This window comes from Primulina tabacum, chromosome 16 (assembly GCF_025594145.1).
Source record: "Primulina tabacum isolate GXHZ01 chromosome 16, ASM2559414v2, whole genome shotgun sequence".
Taxonomy (NCBI): Eukaryota; Viridiplantae; Streptophyta; class Magnoliopsida; order Lamiales; family Gesneriaceae; genus Primulina; species Primulina tabacum.
In genome coordinates this window covers 33,382,453-33,401,430 of record NC_134565.1, presented here as the reverse complement: position 1 = coordinate 33,401,430, position 18,978 = coordinate 33,382,453, and the positions used below count along the sequence as shown (strand labels likewise).

The window sequence follows — 18,978 nt, the reverse complement described above, 5'->3', positions numbered from 1 at the left end:
ACAATACTGTAAATATACATTTTTGGTAGTAATCAGACAACAAACAGAAGATTTAGAACACGATCTACCTTAGAATAAGGTATGTGATGGTCTGATGGAACATATGATGCCTGTTTGGCAAGTGTGTTTTAAGAGCTGAAATGAGTAAAAAATATCTTGAGAAGAGTAACATAGCAAATAATAAAAACAAAGTGAAAAACCATAAAAGACGCGTTTAACACTAACTAACCAGTTCATGGATTCAGCAGTAGATATGATGAACAAAACATTTATTGATTGTTAGAAATATTTTTCTTGAAATGGCTTGTGTTTCAATCTTGGTCTCTTCGGATGTAACAATATGAAAGTCTCAACTATGTATCGTTTCACTTAAATAGTCTTATCTCATTCGATATTTCAGCCGCTCCAGTTTCATTGCTACTTCCATTTTTGTGGACAAATTTCTAGATTTATCAGTTCAACAGCGGTAGAGCCAGCTGAGGTGATCTAAGTGCGTTTTGAGAGTTTAATATTTTGTTCCATAACATGTATGAAATATGAATATTTTTCCCATTAAATCGAGGCTCTGTTTAGTGATTTACTTTTAGGGGCAGAATTGATTGGCAAAGATAGTACATGAACTTGAAAGGTTTGCGCCCGTGACTACCAGATCCCAAATTCATTCTTCTTCAATTTGATTTTTTGGGTTTGTTCTAGAAAATTTTCTTCAAATTAGTAAAGCTAAATATCACAACTAAAATGCAGGAAGGAAACCATACTAAGGCTTCTCCCATAGTCATTACATGGCTTCCACTATACTAGGGAAGTTGTAGTGTCATGTAGAAATAAAAAGATCGCCAAGATCGTTAGAAAAGTGGCCAGGATAGAGGTATTAGTGTAAGGCTTCTTGCTCCCCGAGTAGTCATCATAGTCGTCAAACCCGTCGGAATTTGAATCAATATCAGCTCCAGAACCATCTCCTGTCCACTTAACCAGTTTGTTACCCCTGCTGATAGAAGAACCAAGTTAGGTATAACATTTTGAACGATGACTCTGTTACTATGTTATGTGTGCTCCCTTAGTAAAGGATGTAAGGAAACATGGCTCGTCTTATGGACAAATTGATAATGTTTTCAAGGTGGTACAATTGATTTCTCCCATGGCAAGCAAGACTTGCTCGCGCGAGTTGCCTCATGGATCCAAAGCATGAAAAGTGGTTTTAAAGCCAACCAATGTGTATTATCTGCGGAGATAATCTGGTTCTAGTTCAAAATTTGTAAATGTTTGTAAGATTGTATATAGGATTCTCTTTGCATTTTATCTGAGAAGCAAACAAAATTTGCGACAGTTCTTTAAGAAAAAGAGCAAAAGCAAGACAGGGAAAAGAGAAGAAAGTTAGAAAGAACAAGTAAAATGACCTGCTCCGAAGGACACCCGCGTTGAGCGTGAGCAAGTCAATATCAGCAGCTGATTTTGGCTCCACACTATAAGCCTTTTCATATTTCACTCCAACATCTTGTCCTGACGCCACAAAGAATGCTCCATTCACCATTATATCTCCTTCACTCCTCCAATTCCAATTCATCCATTCTTCATCCGAAGTATCCAACCGTTTTGTAACCTACAACACAAATTAGTTCAACAGAATATGTAATCCTGTGAAAAGTTTCATTAGAAAATGTAAACAGCTCTTCCAATTTGAAGTGATGTTTTTCATAAAGCAAAAGACAGTTATATTACCTCCTTTGCATCGTTATCGAAAGAGGCGATGTAGCGGTTTCCTTGGCTATTGATAGTAGGACTCGCACTCCCTCCAATCGCATACATTTCCCACCTCGTGAAGTCGTTGTTTACTACATGTATGTATCCCCTTCTACACCTTGGCATCCTCTGGATTAGTTTTTTACCAAAATGGTTAAAAGCTATGGTCACTTGCATCCCAGAATCAGGCAAGTAATTGTCATTGTGGCCTAATAACATCACCTTGTTATGGTGAGAAAAAATGCTGTTAGATATGGTGATTGAAGTGGATCCCATGATTGCATCAATCAAGCCGTCTTTACAATTTGACAACGAGCAATGATCGATCCAAATGTCCCTTGATCCAAATATTGAGATCCCATCACCGTCTGACAGTGTACGCCACCCATAGTGTGTTGGGCTCGACCTAACATTCGTCTCCCCCGATTGGTAGCAATGGTGTATGTGTATATTATGAATGATGACATTGTTTATATATTGCAATGTGATGCATCCGCCCCCGGTTATATGCACGTTTGCTCCCCGGCCGTCTAGAGTCTTGTAGGAGTTGAAAATCAGCTCTTGGGAGAGATGAATGAGCATATTGGTGGGAAAAACAATCCACAGAGGTTCGGTTTGAATGACCGCATAGCGAAGGGTTCCCGGCTTTGGGTTGACCGCATCGTGGTCTGATGAATCTGTCACGACATAGTAACGTCCCCCTTTGCCACCAAGGGCATATTGACCGAACCCAATGGCGCAATCTGCAAGCCTTTGACGGTTGAGTTGCCAGTTGGGGTCGCAACGCCAGCAGTCATCCATGGGATTGCCTGTGAAGCAAGTGGATGACTGCTCACTGTCGGTGTAGGATAGCATTTGTCTTCTTGACATAGATGCATTAACTCTTCTGTAGGACTTAATGTCAAGAAAATCCTTTCAGTGTCCAATATAAGATATAAATAAGAGTAAACATTTATATTTACTTGTCAGTAGTCAATTTATGAAAGACTACACGCATAGGATTCCATGGCATGCAACAGAAAACTGAAAAGTTGATGGAAGACCACACTTTAGCTTAAAAGTATACACGAATTCAAGCAAGTGTACAGATCCAAACACACAGAAGATGTCTGACATGGAAGACCACACAGATCAAGAAGAAAAAACTTGTTCTCGTGGGGCGTGCGCCAACAAGAATTTAGTTGAAGATTTTAAGTGCAATAACAATAAATTTTAATCTCCTTAACTTAAGGTGATGACTGACTGTATATCTTCATAACTTTGCTTAAAACAGCCAAATAAGTAAAACACTGTGGAGACAAAGAAAGATAAAAATATCCCACAAGTCTGCTGCTCATATTTTGTGTTATACAGAGTTGGATAACCCAAAAATGGTTCAGACACCTTGAAAGAACAAAAAATTCACAAATTTTCAGAAAATGCGAGTTTCACTGATGTGATACTGGAACTATCATCCTAAACAGGCACATTGCCGTAGAACACTGTAAACAAACACTTTCAGTGTTGAACTAAAGTTTTTACAGCCAAATGAAGAGGAAAAGTGACACCGGGGAAACTTAAAACTGAAACCTACACGAAAAATTTAAAAAGAAGCCCAAACCCAGAAGCAAGTTCTTGCCTGTAAACATCTTGAGCCACAGATTCAGGGTCCGGGTGCTGACCAGGGAGAGTGAGATTGAGCAATGCTGAAACCTGGCAATAAAATGCACCCACAAGGAATACAAACACAATGCAGCAGCTACTTTTCAGCACTTCCATTCCACTAAACACTGCAACTGTGGCTTCAGATCAGTGCGATAGTGGGATGTGAGGAGAAGAAGGAAGTCGGTGTTTCTCAGTTTCTTAGAAGTTCGAACATGTTGAACAGTTCAACGCTTGCTCTGAGTACATATATTAACTGGGCAGTATATTTGTAGTTGCATTCTACAATCTTTTGTCAGGTTAATATCGTTGGTAACAGTTAATTTATCTGCACTTCCTTCTCATAGGCCCAATGTGGTCTATCTGATGTGAAATGTTTTATTTTAAGATAACAGTATATGATGTCATATCATCAACACAAGAGAAGAAGAAACAGATACCAAACTTGGTCAATTCTTAGGACAAATTATTTTTTCCCTTAGATTAGAAATCTACTCGAACACAAAAACACACGAGCGATAATCTTATAAGTCAATTTTCTGATATCGATATTCAATTTAAGTCACGTATGAAGAAAAATTAATGCTAAAAGTATTATTTATTATTGTAAATATGAACATGACTAAGCAAAAATCGCAGGCGAAATCGAGTAGAACATTTCTTAAATTGCAAGCCAAAAAGGTTAAACTTTCACGGGAAAATTTTATTTTATTTTTTTCAAATAACTAGGTCTTTTTCACTTCATGTGTATGTGTATTAGTATATATTTTTGTTGATGATGATAAGTGATGTCCATAATTTGAACCGTAATTGAGCTGTATCGTTTGGTTCAGTTTTAAAATATTTTGATAAAAGGTTGCAAGATATGAATGATGGCTGTGCTCTGCGCCTAAGGATTGTTAATCGACTCAGTTGCTTTTCGATAATGTTGGTCAATATAATGGCACTAAAGCAATTTTGTTTCCGTGATTAGCTCCACTTGCAGGGTTAATGCGGCCCTATATTAAGCTTTAATTTATTAATCTGGCCGTTTTTAAAAATATAATTTCAAATATTTAATTTTCTGATAATATAATATCATGAAATTTTGTAAAAAATATTTAAATAACATATAGTATTAGTCAAAAATATTATTTTTTACTCTGAATATGGGTCGAACCCGATCAATTTTACGAATATAGATTATGATATCACGTATACGATAAAAATTGCTACTTAAGAAACTATTTCAATGTCTCATTTTAAAATTTTTTATAATTAAAATCATATAAGATATTTGTTGGGTTAAACATGCATGAGTTAGAGTAGTTCTGAGATGAGTCAATTCTTGAAAAGTTCTCGTGTGTCAAACTGCTGACATTACGCCGCTTGATCTGATTATCTAAGTGGGCCGTAAAAGAGTGACATCAGATCTTAACGGGTAATAATATATCTGTTGGGGACATGCAGATGGTAGGGAAATAGTAAAATTGATCTATAAGGGATATGAGACATTACCAGCAGATAGATACGCACATCCCCGTACTCATTGGCCTAACAGTCCGATCCATTAGCACCCAAGTAGATGAACTCTAGGCTGTCACAAATATAAAAAAAAAATAAAGTTATATCTTGACTAACAACTATAGATTTTATCTTATTAATAAACGTTTAATCCTAACCATATTTATTTACAGTCTGTCATGAATTCTTGTGTTGCATGTATCATTTGGGTAGATATGTCAAATAAGAAATAAAATAATTTCTGGATTGTGACGTTTTTGCGATAAAAAAATAAATAAATATTCCATAAAAGTAGTAAAAAGTGCGATACTTTTCTTTTTTATATCACTTTACTTTACTACGTTTTGGATATATCATACTTTTTAACACTTCAACGACTTAATAAATCAATTATTTCCCTTATATTTTCTTGATAGTATTATCACTCAGTCGTTTCAAGGCTTTTAAAAATAATTACAGCAGAAATTAATTATCAAAATCGATAGACTAGATACGTAGATTATCTAAAATATTGTTTTTTTTTTTTCCAATAGATATTACTGCAGAATTTTCCTTTTATTAGGCTGATTATTTCTTTCAGAAAGTATCACTTCAAGCTCGACTAGCCTTCTTTAAAAAATTCAGAATATTTGGATGTATAAATTCTTTAAAAAATTAAAGCCAAAAAACTTGAATTCTAAAGTCTGGGTTCCATTTTGTTTTCCAAAATTAAAAAATAAAAATCAATTTCACCATTATACACAAAATGTTAAAAGTTTGTTTTTAATAAAAATCAATTTCACTATTAAACACAAAATGTTAAATTTTTTTTAAAATTTTTTTTTGACTTTTAAGATGTCATATTTAACATAGTATTTATATACACTTCGACATCCAAATCGACTTGGAGTATTTATATGGATTATAAGGGATGAATTGTTCAATGCTACAGTTTGAGTATTTATCTCTTATGACGTGGTCAAATGTTAGTCATTGGATCATCAACATATAAGTCCACTTCCATAAAAAAAATGAAAACAAATGAAATTGAAATAGAGAGAAAAACACACTCGGTGTAACATAGACTAACATATTTGGGTTCAACATACGGTTATGGTAGTGATCTATTGTTTATTTAGATAATCTAAGTGCACGTTTGATATAAAAGAATGAAGTAAAAATGAAATAAACGTTCATATCTCATTTCTTATACTCATGTTTGGCATGACATCATTCCAATGTGATAATTCTCATATTCATGAAAATACTCATTCCATCCATTTTGGACGAAAATTTTAATTAAGAAATTATTCGATAATTAAAAATAATTTCATTACATCTCTGTTTTAATTTTCTGATATCAATCACTAAAATAAAAATAGACATAATATTCCATTTATATTCTTGTTTCATTTCAAATTTGATTTCATTTATACTTTGTTTCATTATATTACATCAATCATCGCCGAAAGATTCATATTTTACCACAAAGAAGATCCTTTCGCTCCCAATGGTTATGAGTTTAGACATAAAAAAAATAAAAATAAAAATTGTGGGGCATGTATCTTTGAAATTGGCTGCACATTTTCTTAGACAGATCGCTTTATCGTATACGTTTTCAACGTCCTCGATTCTCGAATATGGATTTTTTCAAGAAAATGAAACAAAAAAATAATTAGTGGTGGACGCCTGAATTTGTGCAGAACATGGGTCCATTTTTTTTACTGTATTTCAAACGTAGGGTCCTCATTATTGAACCTTTTAATTATGATAAAAATTTATATGAGACGATCTCATGGATTGTATTTTGTGAGACGAATATTTTATTTGGGTCATCCATGAAAAAGTATTATTTTTTACGCTAAGAGTATTACTTTTTATTGTGAATATCGGTAGCGCTGACCCGTCTCACAGATTAAGATTCGTGAGATCATCTCACAAAAGACCTAGTCTTTAATCATAGTGGGAGACTCCACCCATTTTAAAAATTTCTTGCCACGCCTGACTTAACAGTTAACACACACAGTAAATTTTTTTTTTTTTTTTTTGAGATGATGAAACCCACATGAAAATCAATGTAATCAAGTAAATTATACTCCGTAGAGGAATATTTCACCCTACCTCATGGGGTACTGTCCCATGAGAAGATCAAAGGCCCAAATTTAACCACATATATGTGGGGTCCACCAATTCATATGCAGGGTCTATCAAATTTTTTAAAATCAACGGCCTAGATCTTGTGGGGGCACTGCCCCCATAGGTAGCATCGACAGAACCCTTCGTAGATCACATGTGATAAATTCGTCGGAGAAAATATTGATAAAAAACAGTAGAAAAATCAAATTCATAAGCATTAACCAGTAGTTCATCTACAAAAATAACGAGGTTTTCCTATATTTTAAAATTTTAAAAGGAGCTTTGTCAGACATTCCTTTTCATTAACACCGAATTACGTAGTTGGGCCTATGCTCAGTGGGCTATAGACTGATATGGGCTGGACCTCAACTCCATCTCAGAGAATTCAAAGTTCAAACCCACACTTCGGGGGGGTGTATTTGCTTTAAAATGGACTCAAAGTTCAAGCCTACACCTCTCCTATATTTAGTCGGATGTTTTGCATGTGAGAAAATTAATGATTTTTAAAGAGTTTTATAGGGTTTAAAAGTCGAGAGATATTTAATCTAGATTTTTATAAATTTTATGAGAAAACTTTTGCTCCCACATCATTTATGTATTTTTAATTAAAAAAATCTGTTTGTCTAATTTACAAGAACAAAGACTACTTTAATTAAAATGATATATTATAAGCAAAGTAATATATTTATAATAATCATTTTCGGGATGAAATGGTTACGGCTAATTGACAAAACCATATTGAAAGTGGTTTTCTGGAGTAATATTAGAATTTTTTTTTACGAGAATGTAAATAGAAGGATTTATATTCCTAGAAAAATAATTATATCTTTTTTTTTTTTTCAAATTCTAATCTACGACTTTCTTGTTAGCTACCACTTACATCTTTCTAATCAAATCCATTGCAGGATTTGTTGATTTTTTTAATGTTGTGGTTGTAATGTTTTCTATTTTCATGATTTAACTTGTTAACGTTGAATTTTCGTCGTGAATGATATTACTTTTCGTTTGTGTATCCAATCGTTCATATTTTAATAAATGAGTAATTTTAAAGTTGATAGAACTAATATGACGAAACATGAATCATTTGATCAATCAACCTTAACTTAGGTTAGCTTAAACTCAACCGTTAATTTGTCATCTAACTTTGTTTTTTTATGGATTTCGATGTTATTACACCTGATGATGTTTGGCACGTTAATAGTTATTCAGTATCATATCAATATTTCTCGTTACTACATTAGTATTTGTGGATGTCACATAAACTCTTAAAAGCCAATAAAAACAAAATTAGATGACCAAAATTCACACTTTTACAAATAAAAGTAACGACAAATTATGGAACTAATTCGACGCTTATTTCCTTTATTTATGATGGAACTTTACAAAGATTGATTCCACTTCATGGCCAAATTGTTAAATGTGTTCTCTCCAGTCTCCTAGGTTCTTGTCGTATTGTGTTGGAGACAGGGAGGGAGCCCGCCTGGAAGAAGGCGGTGCGAGGCTGACACTTTTTTATTTATTTATTTATTTATTATTATTATTATTATTATTATTTGTATCAAAGCGTAATATTATATTTTTGACAAAATATCAATAATAATTATTTAATTTATTGTTTATTTAATCATTGTTCGTGGACGCCAGTCATGGAGGTAGGCAGGAAAAAGAAAAAGCGAATAAAGAAAAAATAAAAATAAAAAAATTACTCGCCTACTTACATCAAATACTCGTATTTCAATAGGCGAGTAAACTTTTTTTTGGCTTAATTGTCTCGTTATTTGCTTTTTTATTATTAATCTTATAATTTATCTTTACATTTATTCTTTAATATATATATAAATTTTTTAAAATATACATTAATTTGTTTCCGCAGAAAATCGATAAAATTTTGTGATTTTTTATTCTTATTTTTCTCACCTACACTTCAAATATTTAATTCAAATAATCTTCGTCCTCGCATTTGGTCAGTCAGTGCTTAAGATTTGTCCAGTTGCTCGCAATCTGCCAGTTATAATATAATAATATTTGTGTTATTTGCTAAAATAGTTGTATCTTTTAAAAAATTAATTAACTTCATGTTCACACGGGACCCGTGAACCCACCAATCAAGAAACTTGCAGGAAAGTTCATTATTATATAAACAAAGCTGTAGTTTTGATTATATATACATATATATATATATATATGTATATGTATATATATATATATGGTTATGTATATATATATATATGTTTATGTATATATATAGGTGAGATCATAATCGAGAAATAGAGCAAAAAATGAAGGCCATCTACTGCAATATTCTCGTATTCTTAATACTGTCTGGAGCAAAATCTGTCAATGCTCAAGAAGTAGGTATGTGATCAACAAACTTTTATTTATTTTGTTGGTTATTTCGCTATTAAGTTTCGTTGGTAATAAACATATTTTATCATCCGTGTATTTCGTAAAATCTACGGATGCAAATATTTTATTAAATTCGACTGCTCTAAATAATGTATTTTGTTTTGAAATTTAAAAAAGGAGGCAGTTATAATGTTTGGATGTAAGAATGAATAATTATTTTAAAGCCAAAGAACATATATATTATCATTTGGAAACTAATTAGATGATGAACGAGAGTTCGATTACTCAAAAGATGGCGAAAAGGGTCCAACGAAATGGGGACAAATCAAGCAAGAATGGGGTGCATGCAGCAATGGAACCATGCAATCTCCGATAGACTTGTCGAGTGAAAGGGTTCAAATAATTTTAAAGCCAGAGAAGAAGAATTACGAGGCTGCACATGCAATAATCAAGAATAGAGGTCATGATGTACAAGTAAGATCATTAATTCATTATTTAACACTCAAATTTCATGATACGTATTGTCAAATCATATTGTTTGATTGGCAGATTGAATGGATTGGTGATGGTGGATGGACGTCGATTAACGGGGACGACTATCGTCTCCGATATGCCCACTGGCATTCTCCCTCCGAACACACCGTCAACGGTAGAAGGTAACGTATTCCCTCGTACAGAACGATGTTTAAATACCGAGTACGCAATATACATAATATTTAGTCGAATAAGAATGAGTTTAATGGCTAAATTCTCCGACAGTTACGACATGGAGTTGCACTTGGTACACCTAAACACAAACCCAGACGTTGAAAATTATAAGATTGCTGTTGTTGGTGTCTTGTACAAGATTGGCAGAGCCGATCAATTTATCTCCAGGGTAATTACAGTAATTTTAATATTAAAATTATTAATTATAGTTTCATATTTTTTTAAAAAAATATGAAAAATATTTACAGTTGATGACAGATATATCCTCGATGATGGATAAGAAGAATGCAACGAGGGACTTGGGTACAATTGATCCAAACGATATTAGTACACAGAGTAGAAGGTTTTTCAGATATATTGGATCACTCACTATTCCGCCATGTACACAAGGAGTTATTTGGACAATCAATAGAAAGGTAATATAAAACAAGTTGATATGTGCGTGTGTGTGTGTCTATTTATATATATTCAAACTTTGTATATATTAATTAAAATTAGTGGGTCTAATTCAATTCTATAAATGAAAACCAAATTTCAGGTGAAATAGATATATATATATATATATATATATATATTCAAACTTTGTATATATTAATTAAAATTAGTGGGTCTAATTCAATTCTATAAATGAAAACTAAATTTCAGGTGAAAACTGTTTCAAGGGATCAAGTGAAGTTGCTTAGAGATGCTGTGCATGATGTGAGTTTTCAAATACAGATGTCACATTTATATATTCCTTTTTAAGTAGACATAATTTTTCTTTTTCAAAACGACATTTAGGGTAATACTTGGATCAAATGATCTATATTTCAACATATGACTAATAGTAATGTTGATAACAGTAATGTAACAAAACATGTCTCATCAGATCAACCGTGGGTGTCATATCTTTAATACGACTCGAACCGATCAACCGAATAAAATACCTTTATCTCACTCCTTGTTCTTCAGTGTGTGTATATTTTTGTAATATAGTGAAGTGACCTGATTGTCATTTGTTTTATCGACAGCATGCGGAGGAAAACGCCAGGCCGTTGCAAGAGCGCAATAGTCGAGACGTAGAACTTTACTTGCCATTGTTAAATACAAACAACTGATTATATGAATTATGAAGGTTTATATTTGGGTGAAACTTTTGAATATCTGATGCATTTTTCAATACCTCAACAACTTATTCTTCTTATTATTGTTCACACACACACACACACACACACACATATATATATATATATATATTTGAATTTACTCTCATTCATTATAATGTGCAAAAACTGTAATTAATTAAATCTTCCGAATTTATTTATTAATATTGTTATTGTAAAATTAAGTTGGGATTTTCGTTTTAATGAAGATCTAAAAATAAACAATTAAGACGAACCTTAGAAGGACATTTCGTATTCTCAGGGAGGTCAAATAATCCTCCCTTTTCAGTGGATTTTTTTTAATCCAGTTGGTTGATTCAGCCCACCACCAATAGAGGCTAGACCCAGAACATCCATTGGTTTCTCCAAGCCCAGCCCACCGCTTCTGGCCCAAAAGAAGCATCCGGGTTCATCGAGGCCCCCATCAAAAACCAGGTTAATGAGATCCTACCTATGTGGGCACTACCCTCACTTCAATTTCAACGGATAAGATCTTGCCACACATACAATTTCAAAAAAAAAAGTGGGTCCTATATATGCATTGACAAATCTTGGTCATCCATCCTATCCCAATTGTCCTTCTTGGAATCCCCTGAGCCTGGCGTACACACAGTTTGCAATTTTTGTTCTCTCCCAAGTATGTGCATTGTATTTGTATACACTTTTTATCTATAAATTTATTTATCAATTAAAAAAAATCTAGCTTCTTTTATAGATTTCTATTTTTTTTTTGTTAGTTCATATATATTTACTAATTTTTTAAATGTTAGAATATTGATATATATTTAATTTATTTATATATGAATTATTAATTATTAAACATGTTTGCATTCAACCATAAATTTAATCTCGAAAAAGTAGAAATTTGATTTGAAGATTAGGAAAGTAGATTTTTTTCTCTGCTTGATGGAGTTTGCAAATATTTGATTACATTCGGATCGAAATATTTGCATTTGATCGAGTATTTGAATGAAAAATTTGAAAATTTGAAATAAGCTCTATATTGAGATGTATTTGAAATCCACTATGATGTCTCGAAAAATAAATAGTTGGGAATTGATTTACCCAATAGTAGTTCTCTTGTGAGACGGATCGACTAGGTTCCATATATGTCGTGAAAAATGATATTTTTTTCATGGATCAGGTTGTTTCAGATATCTGTTTTACACAATTAACCTATGAGACCGTCTCATAGAAGTTTTTGTAATTATCTAAATACAAGTAAAATTGTTATTATGGATTTGAAATTCTTAACTCCAATTACATCAATCAAAATACAATTTTAATTTAATTAGATTATATACGAAATTATTTTTGCTTGAGTATGGTCGATTAGGATATTCAAATCTTTTGTATTTAAGTTTGTAATGGATTAAGACAAGGAATTTAAGTAAACTATTAGGTTGCGTTTGGACTAATTAAAGAGATTCGAATCAGTCCACATTCGGGGGTGAATTTGAAATACATCTAAATAATTCAAAAAATAACCAATTGATATATGAAATTATTTGTCAATTAGATTTTTTCCAAACAAACTATTACATTTTAAATCTCCAGTTTCAAATTCGTCATTCAAATGCAACATAAAGTTTTTGAAATTAAGTGTTAAAAATTTAAATTCTACGTCGAGTTGTAATTATTTGATGTTTGATTAAATTATTCCCATCAAAATAAATTGCAAAACATATTTATTCTTAAAAACAACTCTTAAAAAAAATTTGTAAAAAATGCTTTTATAATTTTTTTTATAAATATTTGTCCAACTATAAATTTTTGATTGATGAAATAAATATTTATATTCTTTGTTTTATGAAAAAGAAAAGAATTAAATGTGTTGCGTTGTGGTGTCTCCAAGTAATGTAATGTATACTTGTAAAATATACGTAAGATGTGCAATTACATGTCCTCCGCTCTAAACCCTATACTCAAAGCACATACAGTTTGCGTTTTATTTAAAAATTCGTAGTTTAAAAATAAATCATTCTAAATAGTTTAATAATATTTAATATTATTACAATTAACTTCATGGAAATCTCATTCTCCGTATATATTATTACTAATTAAATATATTGTCACGAAATATTGTCCAAAAGTAATGGAAAACAACTACGCGAACATGTCCTTTGTTAGAGAATCTCACATCTACTAAATAATATTGTGGACTTCGATGTAGTTGGCTCCTAAACAAATTAATTAAATAAATCATTTGGACAAATTGTTTTTAGAAAAAAATTGACATGTTGATTCTATATACATATAATATATATATTTTAGGTTTTTTATGTTATCGAAATTCAATTTTAGTTCGTTATTTAATATATATTAATATATATATATATATATATATATAAAATTGTGGTCATTTTTCCAAGTTAATATACTGACAACGTGAGCACTCTTATGAAAAATTAGACTAAAATGGGAAATTGAAAGATATGTAGTTTGCGTTAGTCTTGGGGAGTGCACGTAGAATGTTTTTTCCGATTATTAGAAATTATAGTTTTCAGCATTATTGCGAAACGTGGCCGGCATGGGATTCGATTGAATTATATTTTATCCGACAATTTATTATCACTAATAATATCATTATCGTATTATTAATTTTTTTTCTTCATAATAATGATTTAAAGTCAACTCTACTGACATTTTAGGTGCCTGAGACAATTCCATGTTTATTTTAATTTTAAGATTAACTAATTGTATTATTAAAATACAAAAACTCTAGTGAGACGGTCTCACAGATCAATTTCGTGGATCAAATCTCTTATTTGGGTCATCCATGAAAAAATATTACTTTTTATGTTAAGAGTATTCCTTTTTATTGTGAATATCGGTAGGGTTGACCCATCTCACAGATAAAAATTCGTGACGCCGTCTCACAAGATACTTACTCTTACTAAAATTATCTGGTCCTATAAAATATATTCTTTTTGTTTATTCGTCTTAAAATTCATAAATAGGGTATTTTTTTAATAAATAAACAACAAAAAATTGAAGTGGCTGTTTATTATTCTTACAAGTTAAAATTATGAATTCATGTACTTATCATTTTTCGGAAAAAAAAAAACATTTAAATTATACATTCATTAAATACAAACTCAAGCTATATTACCCTAAAATTAACCGAGAAAACAGATCCAAATCATGAAAGATTATTCTCGAGATATATTTACATTTTATATAGGCCCGAATTCATTGTATACAGATTGCTAGACCGAAGGTGTAAATTAAAATATGAATAACTAATGTATAAATAAAACTCAAAAACTTTTATAAGGTCGTTTATGAGTCAATTTTGTGTATAGATATCCGATTCGACTAGATCCATGAGAAAATATTAATTTTTTATGTTAAATTTATTGATTTTCATTGTTTGTATAAGATCAAATCGATTCGTCTCATATATATAGATGTGTGATACAGTCTATCAAATATAAATTTGCGAAGATATATCACAGAAGACCTAATTTGAATAAAATATATAGGTAGGAAAAAAAAACCGAAGATGAATAAGTAGTGGGGTGGTGAAGGTAGCGCAAATTCTGCGGTGCCAGCCTTTCACTCTAATCTTCCACAAGGAATCCAATAGTCATCCAAAAAGTAAGCAATCCCTTTGCTTCCTATCCAACCAATTCTTTTTCATTTTCCCATTTTAAAGTTTTTTTAAGGAAAATTAATGTCATATTCTGTGTTATATTATATGAGTATGTCTCTTGTGAGACGGTCTCACGAATTTTTATCTGTGAGATGGGTCAACCCTATCGATATTCACAATAAAATGTAAAACTCTTAGCATAAAAAATAATACTTTTTCGTAGATAATCCAAATATGAGATACGTCTCACATAAATACGACCCGGTCTCACACAAGTTTTTGTCGTATTATATTGCATATATATCATAATAACTCGGCAATATAAATATTTTATTCAAAATCAGGTAAAAAATAGATGTTAAAGTATGAATTAAAATTGAATTAATTTTTAATGACAGAACAATTATATATATTGTAATTTCATTCATTTTAATTAATGCAACACTAAATCGATATATTATTGTATGGTATATTCAATATGTTAATATATATAATAATAACAATAACAAGCTCGTGAAACGCCTAATGAGCTATGAAACGATAATTTTTTTTTAAAAAAAAATCAATTTTGATAACGATGGTGCTCTATTTGATTGACTTACAATCAACCTAACTTATCTTATATGTTCTACACCAATATTTTTTTTTTCAAAAATACATATCTTATAAGACAGTTTTATGTTTTTATATATATGAGATCTGTTGATCTGATTTATACTTACCATGAAAAGTAATATTTTGACATAAAAAATATATTTTTTATCAGTTGAGTCGAATTCGAAGATCTGTCTCACAAAATTGACCAGTGATATCGTTTTTAAAATAATAAAAACTTAATGAAGAAACATCTTCGACATGTTCTATTGATGTGTACAGTGTACATATCCTCCATATTGTGGTTTTCTACTTTAGAACAAACTTGTAGCCGAAATTCAGCCTCAAGATCCTTCAATTCTACACATTATAGCAATTAAATTTCCTCCTAATCCTCAGATTCAGTGATTTCCCATAAGGGAAACTCAAAAGAAGAAAGGAAGTAAAAGCGCGCACTGCTAGAATCATGCAAGTTGACCGAGAAATGATTATGATAAAGGGGAAACGCAGCAAGCGGCCGAGGCCCTCCTCCCCGCTCGCATTGACCATATCGGCCGCTAGCTTATATAGCACGGCCGAGCTCGGAGGCGGTGGAACAATGAGTGTCGAACTCTCCAGCTGTTCTGATAATTCAGGCGAGTTCACGCCGAGTAGTGCGGAGGAGGAGGAGGAATACATGGCTGACTGCTTGATTCTCTTATCCGGAGGAGAATCCCGAATATCATCGCAGCCCCGGGTGGCGGTGCATACGGGCACGGTGGAGCTCTACCAGTGCAAGACTTGTAACAAAAGTTTCCCTTCATTCCAGGCTTTGGGAGGCCACAGATCAAGCCACAAAAAACCAAATAATAAACCAATGCTTTCCTTAGAAGAGAAGCCGCCATTGTCAAGAAACAAGCAAGAATCAACTCTTTCGCTTCCATTCTCAAATCCAGCGTTCGACAGCACTTCTCCTCCTCAAAGCAAATATAGGGTCCATGAATGTTCATTGTGTGGAGCTGAATTCGCCTCCGGTCAGGCGTTAGGCGGCCACATGCGCCGGCACAGGCAGATTCCTCCGCCGCATGCGGCGGCAAGTGGTGGCCACGGCGAATCTCAAGAAGTCAAAAGGCCGCCGAGGAATCTTTTGTCTTTAGACCTTAATCTTCCAGCCCAGGAAGATGATCGCGCGGATCAGTCGAAGTTTCCTTTCGCTACGAAAGAAGAAGTCATCGTCTTCTCCACCTCTTCTTTGATTGATTGCCATTACTGAGTACTAGATTTGTTCTTCAATTCTTTGATGAGTGAATTTTAGCAACGAAATTGTGTATTCGTTGTTCATATAGTCTGTCGATTTACATTCATTATAATTAGATCGAAAACTTTATTCTTTTGTGTCTTCAAAAGTTGGAAAATAGAAGGAATTTATGATTAGTTCATTTCATATGTACTAAATCACGTATACTATGGCTAATTAATGATTAAATTTATTGTCAGTTATTAATTAATATTAAATTTAAGAAATATTGACTCAAGCTATTTGCTTGTATAAATCTTTTTTCGATTTTGTATGTTTTTTAGCTTTGTTTTAACTTTTAATATAGGCAAAGAGAAAAACTTTTGTCAAGTCTGTATTCTGCAAAAGTCCCTAGCCACATTTTCGTATTGAGTAGGTATCTTGTGAGATGTTCTCACGAATCTTTATCTGTGAGATGGGTCAACCCTACCGATATTCACAATAAAAAGTAATACTCTTAGCATAAAAATTATTTTTTCATGGATGACTCAAATAAGAGATCTGTCTCACAAAATACAACCCGTGAGACCGTCTCACACAAGTTTTTGCTTTTCATATTTTGTTGGTCCCGTGAAGACGTCACGTTGCCAAATTACAACTTTTTCGTGAACAATCTTAAAATGTTATTTGACAAAACACGACTCTACGTGTGAAAAAAGTCGTCATTGATAGATGAATTTGAGATAATATATTTTAAATGTATAGATTTCAAAAAAATTGTATTGCTTGAATGAAAAATATTCAAGTGGATTTATGTTCATCACATATTAAGTTATGTAATTTCAATAATAAAAATCTCTTTATCAAATCTTTCACCATATCAAATTCAAATGCAACCCAAGTGTCCCTCCCGGAGAGATGCCCACAAAATTTAAGTTTATCAGATTTTAATCCATAGCAAAAATGATTTACTTTTGAAAAAGTTTCTAAAATATTTGAAATTCTCTGTTTGAAAAAACTATGTGAGACGGTCTCACGGATTGTACTTATTTGGGTCATCCATGAAAAAGTATTACTTTTTATGCTAAGAATATTACTTTTTATTATGTATCGGTAGGGTTGACTCATCTCACAAATAAAGATTCGTGACGCTGTCTCACAAAATACCTATCCTTAAGCCTGATATATAGTTTGCCACTTGTCCTTCCACATTTTCTTCCATTTCACTGGAATTTTAAACATATAAAATCTATTTATTTATTTTAATGATGTCGAAATTCGTGGTCATTATTTAGGTATGCATTGATTAAATCTCAGAATAACTCAATAACCTTTAAACATAATCATCAAATAAAATATTTATACAAAAAATAAAATTTTGATCGCTAATCAAACACTAAGCTATTACACTAGCTCGTACATGCTTAATCTAATTTATTATTTAATAATTCCACGAATGAAGCATCCTCCAAAAGCGTTCCAATTTGCGAGTCTTCCTATCCTTTGATCTAATTAACGCTCTTCGCTTCCACCTTCTGCTTCGTCAAAACTTTGCAAATTCCAAGGTAAATTTTCATCATTTATTTTTTTGTTTTTTCCCTCTGATTTTAGTTCATTTAATTGTAAATTATTGAACTGTCTGATGTTTTTGTTGCGACATTATATTTGTAGCAATTTCTATGTGTTTTTAATAGTATAATCGATCAATCATCTGTTTTGTTTTACTTTTTTGGGATGATTTTCGCTGTCAGTTATGTCTGATTTTGTGATACTAATCCTTTCTTGTTTGAATTTGGTAATGCTTTTGCTGTAATGATTTTACTTATCGAACGAAATCTGACTGATTTGTTATGCTTCCGAATGCGTAGATCGGATATGATTAATTTGTGCGAGCAATTGCGAGATTCAAGGTTTATTTCCTTTCAGCAGAATTTAAACTTCCTCCATCAGCGAGAGGTCAAATTTTTTGGATCATCCATGACAAGTTCTAACTCTTGCAGCCGGAGCCGATTAACTTGCATGCATGTAGCGCGGTACGACGACTTTGCTCGTGCTGAGGTTAATGGCTTGGTCTATGTGGGTAGAATGGAGACTCTCTCTTGTCTTCTGAGACTTATGATCTCGATACTGACAAGTGGACTGTGATAGTTTCCGGCGCCGAAGGTGGGGATGTTTTACCTGTGGCTTTGAGGGGAAGCTCTGAGTTATGGGAGGTAGGTCAAGTTTCACCATCGGCGCATGCATTACTAGGAAAGGAGCTGTGTTGCATGGAAGGAAAAAACGAGCGTAAACTTGCTATATTCAACCATGCAGACGATTCCTGGAAGGTGGTTCCTGGTCCGGTTCCTGTTCCTGTTTCTGTGGCAGGAAGCACGAGT

At 32.4% G+C, this 18,978-nt stretch overlaps 3 protein-coding genes across 5 annotated transcripts; 2 read left to right on the top strand and 1 right to left on the bottom strand.

Annotated features, from left to right (window-relative positions):
* Positions 1-715: 715 nt before the first annotated feature.
* LOC142529667 (putative pectate lyase 12) lies at positions 716-3,711 on the bottom strand. 3 transcript variants are annotated; one of them, XM_075635266.1, is made up of 5 exons: positions 3,359-3,711; positions 1,963-2,626; positions 1,720-1,869; positions 1,398-1,600; positions 716-985 (listed from the first exon to the last, which is right to left on the bottom strand). In XM_075635266.1, the coding sequence occupies exons 1-5, from the start codon at positions 3,496-3,498 to the stop codon at positions 793-795; spliced, it is 1,350 nt and encodes a 449-aa protein (XP_075491381.1). In that variant the 5' UTR covers positions 3,499-3,711; the 3' UTR covers positions 716-792. The 3 variants fall into 3 exon arrangements, with proteins under 3 accessions (XP_075491381.1, XP_075491380.1, XP_075491379.1); XM_075635265.1 differs by having other exon boundaries at positions 1,720-2,634; positions 3,367-3,710; XM_075635264.1 differs by having other exon boundaries at positions 1,720-2,626; positions 3,359-3,709.
* A 5,497-nt stretch (positions 3,712-9,208) lies between these two features.
* Positions 9,209-11,214, top strand: LOC142529394 (carbonic anhydrase Nec1-like). Its single transcript, XM_075634922.1, has 7 exons — positions 9,209-9,354; positions 9,608-9,819; positions 9,895-10,001; positions 10,105-10,222; positions 10,302-10,469; positions 10,699-10,752; positions 11,064-11,214. Exons 1-7 carry the CDS (start codon positions 9,279-9,281, stop codon positions 11,148-11,150), a joined length of 822 nt encoding a protein of 273 aa, XP_075491037.1. The 5' UTR covers positions 9,209-9,278; the 3' UTR covers positions 11,151-11,214.
* A 4,498-nt stretch (positions 11,215-15,712) lies between these two features.
* LOC142529501 (zinc finger protein ZAT5-like) lies at positions 15,713-16,817 on the top strand. Its single transcript, XM_075635054.1, has one exon. The coding sequence runs from the start codon at positions 15,851-15,853 to the stop codon at positions 16,634-16,636; it is 786 nt and encodes a 261-aa protein (XP_075491169.1). The 5' UTR covers positions 15,713-15,850; the 3' UTR covers positions 16,637-16,817.
* Positions 16,818-18,978: the final 2,161 nt, after the last annotated feature.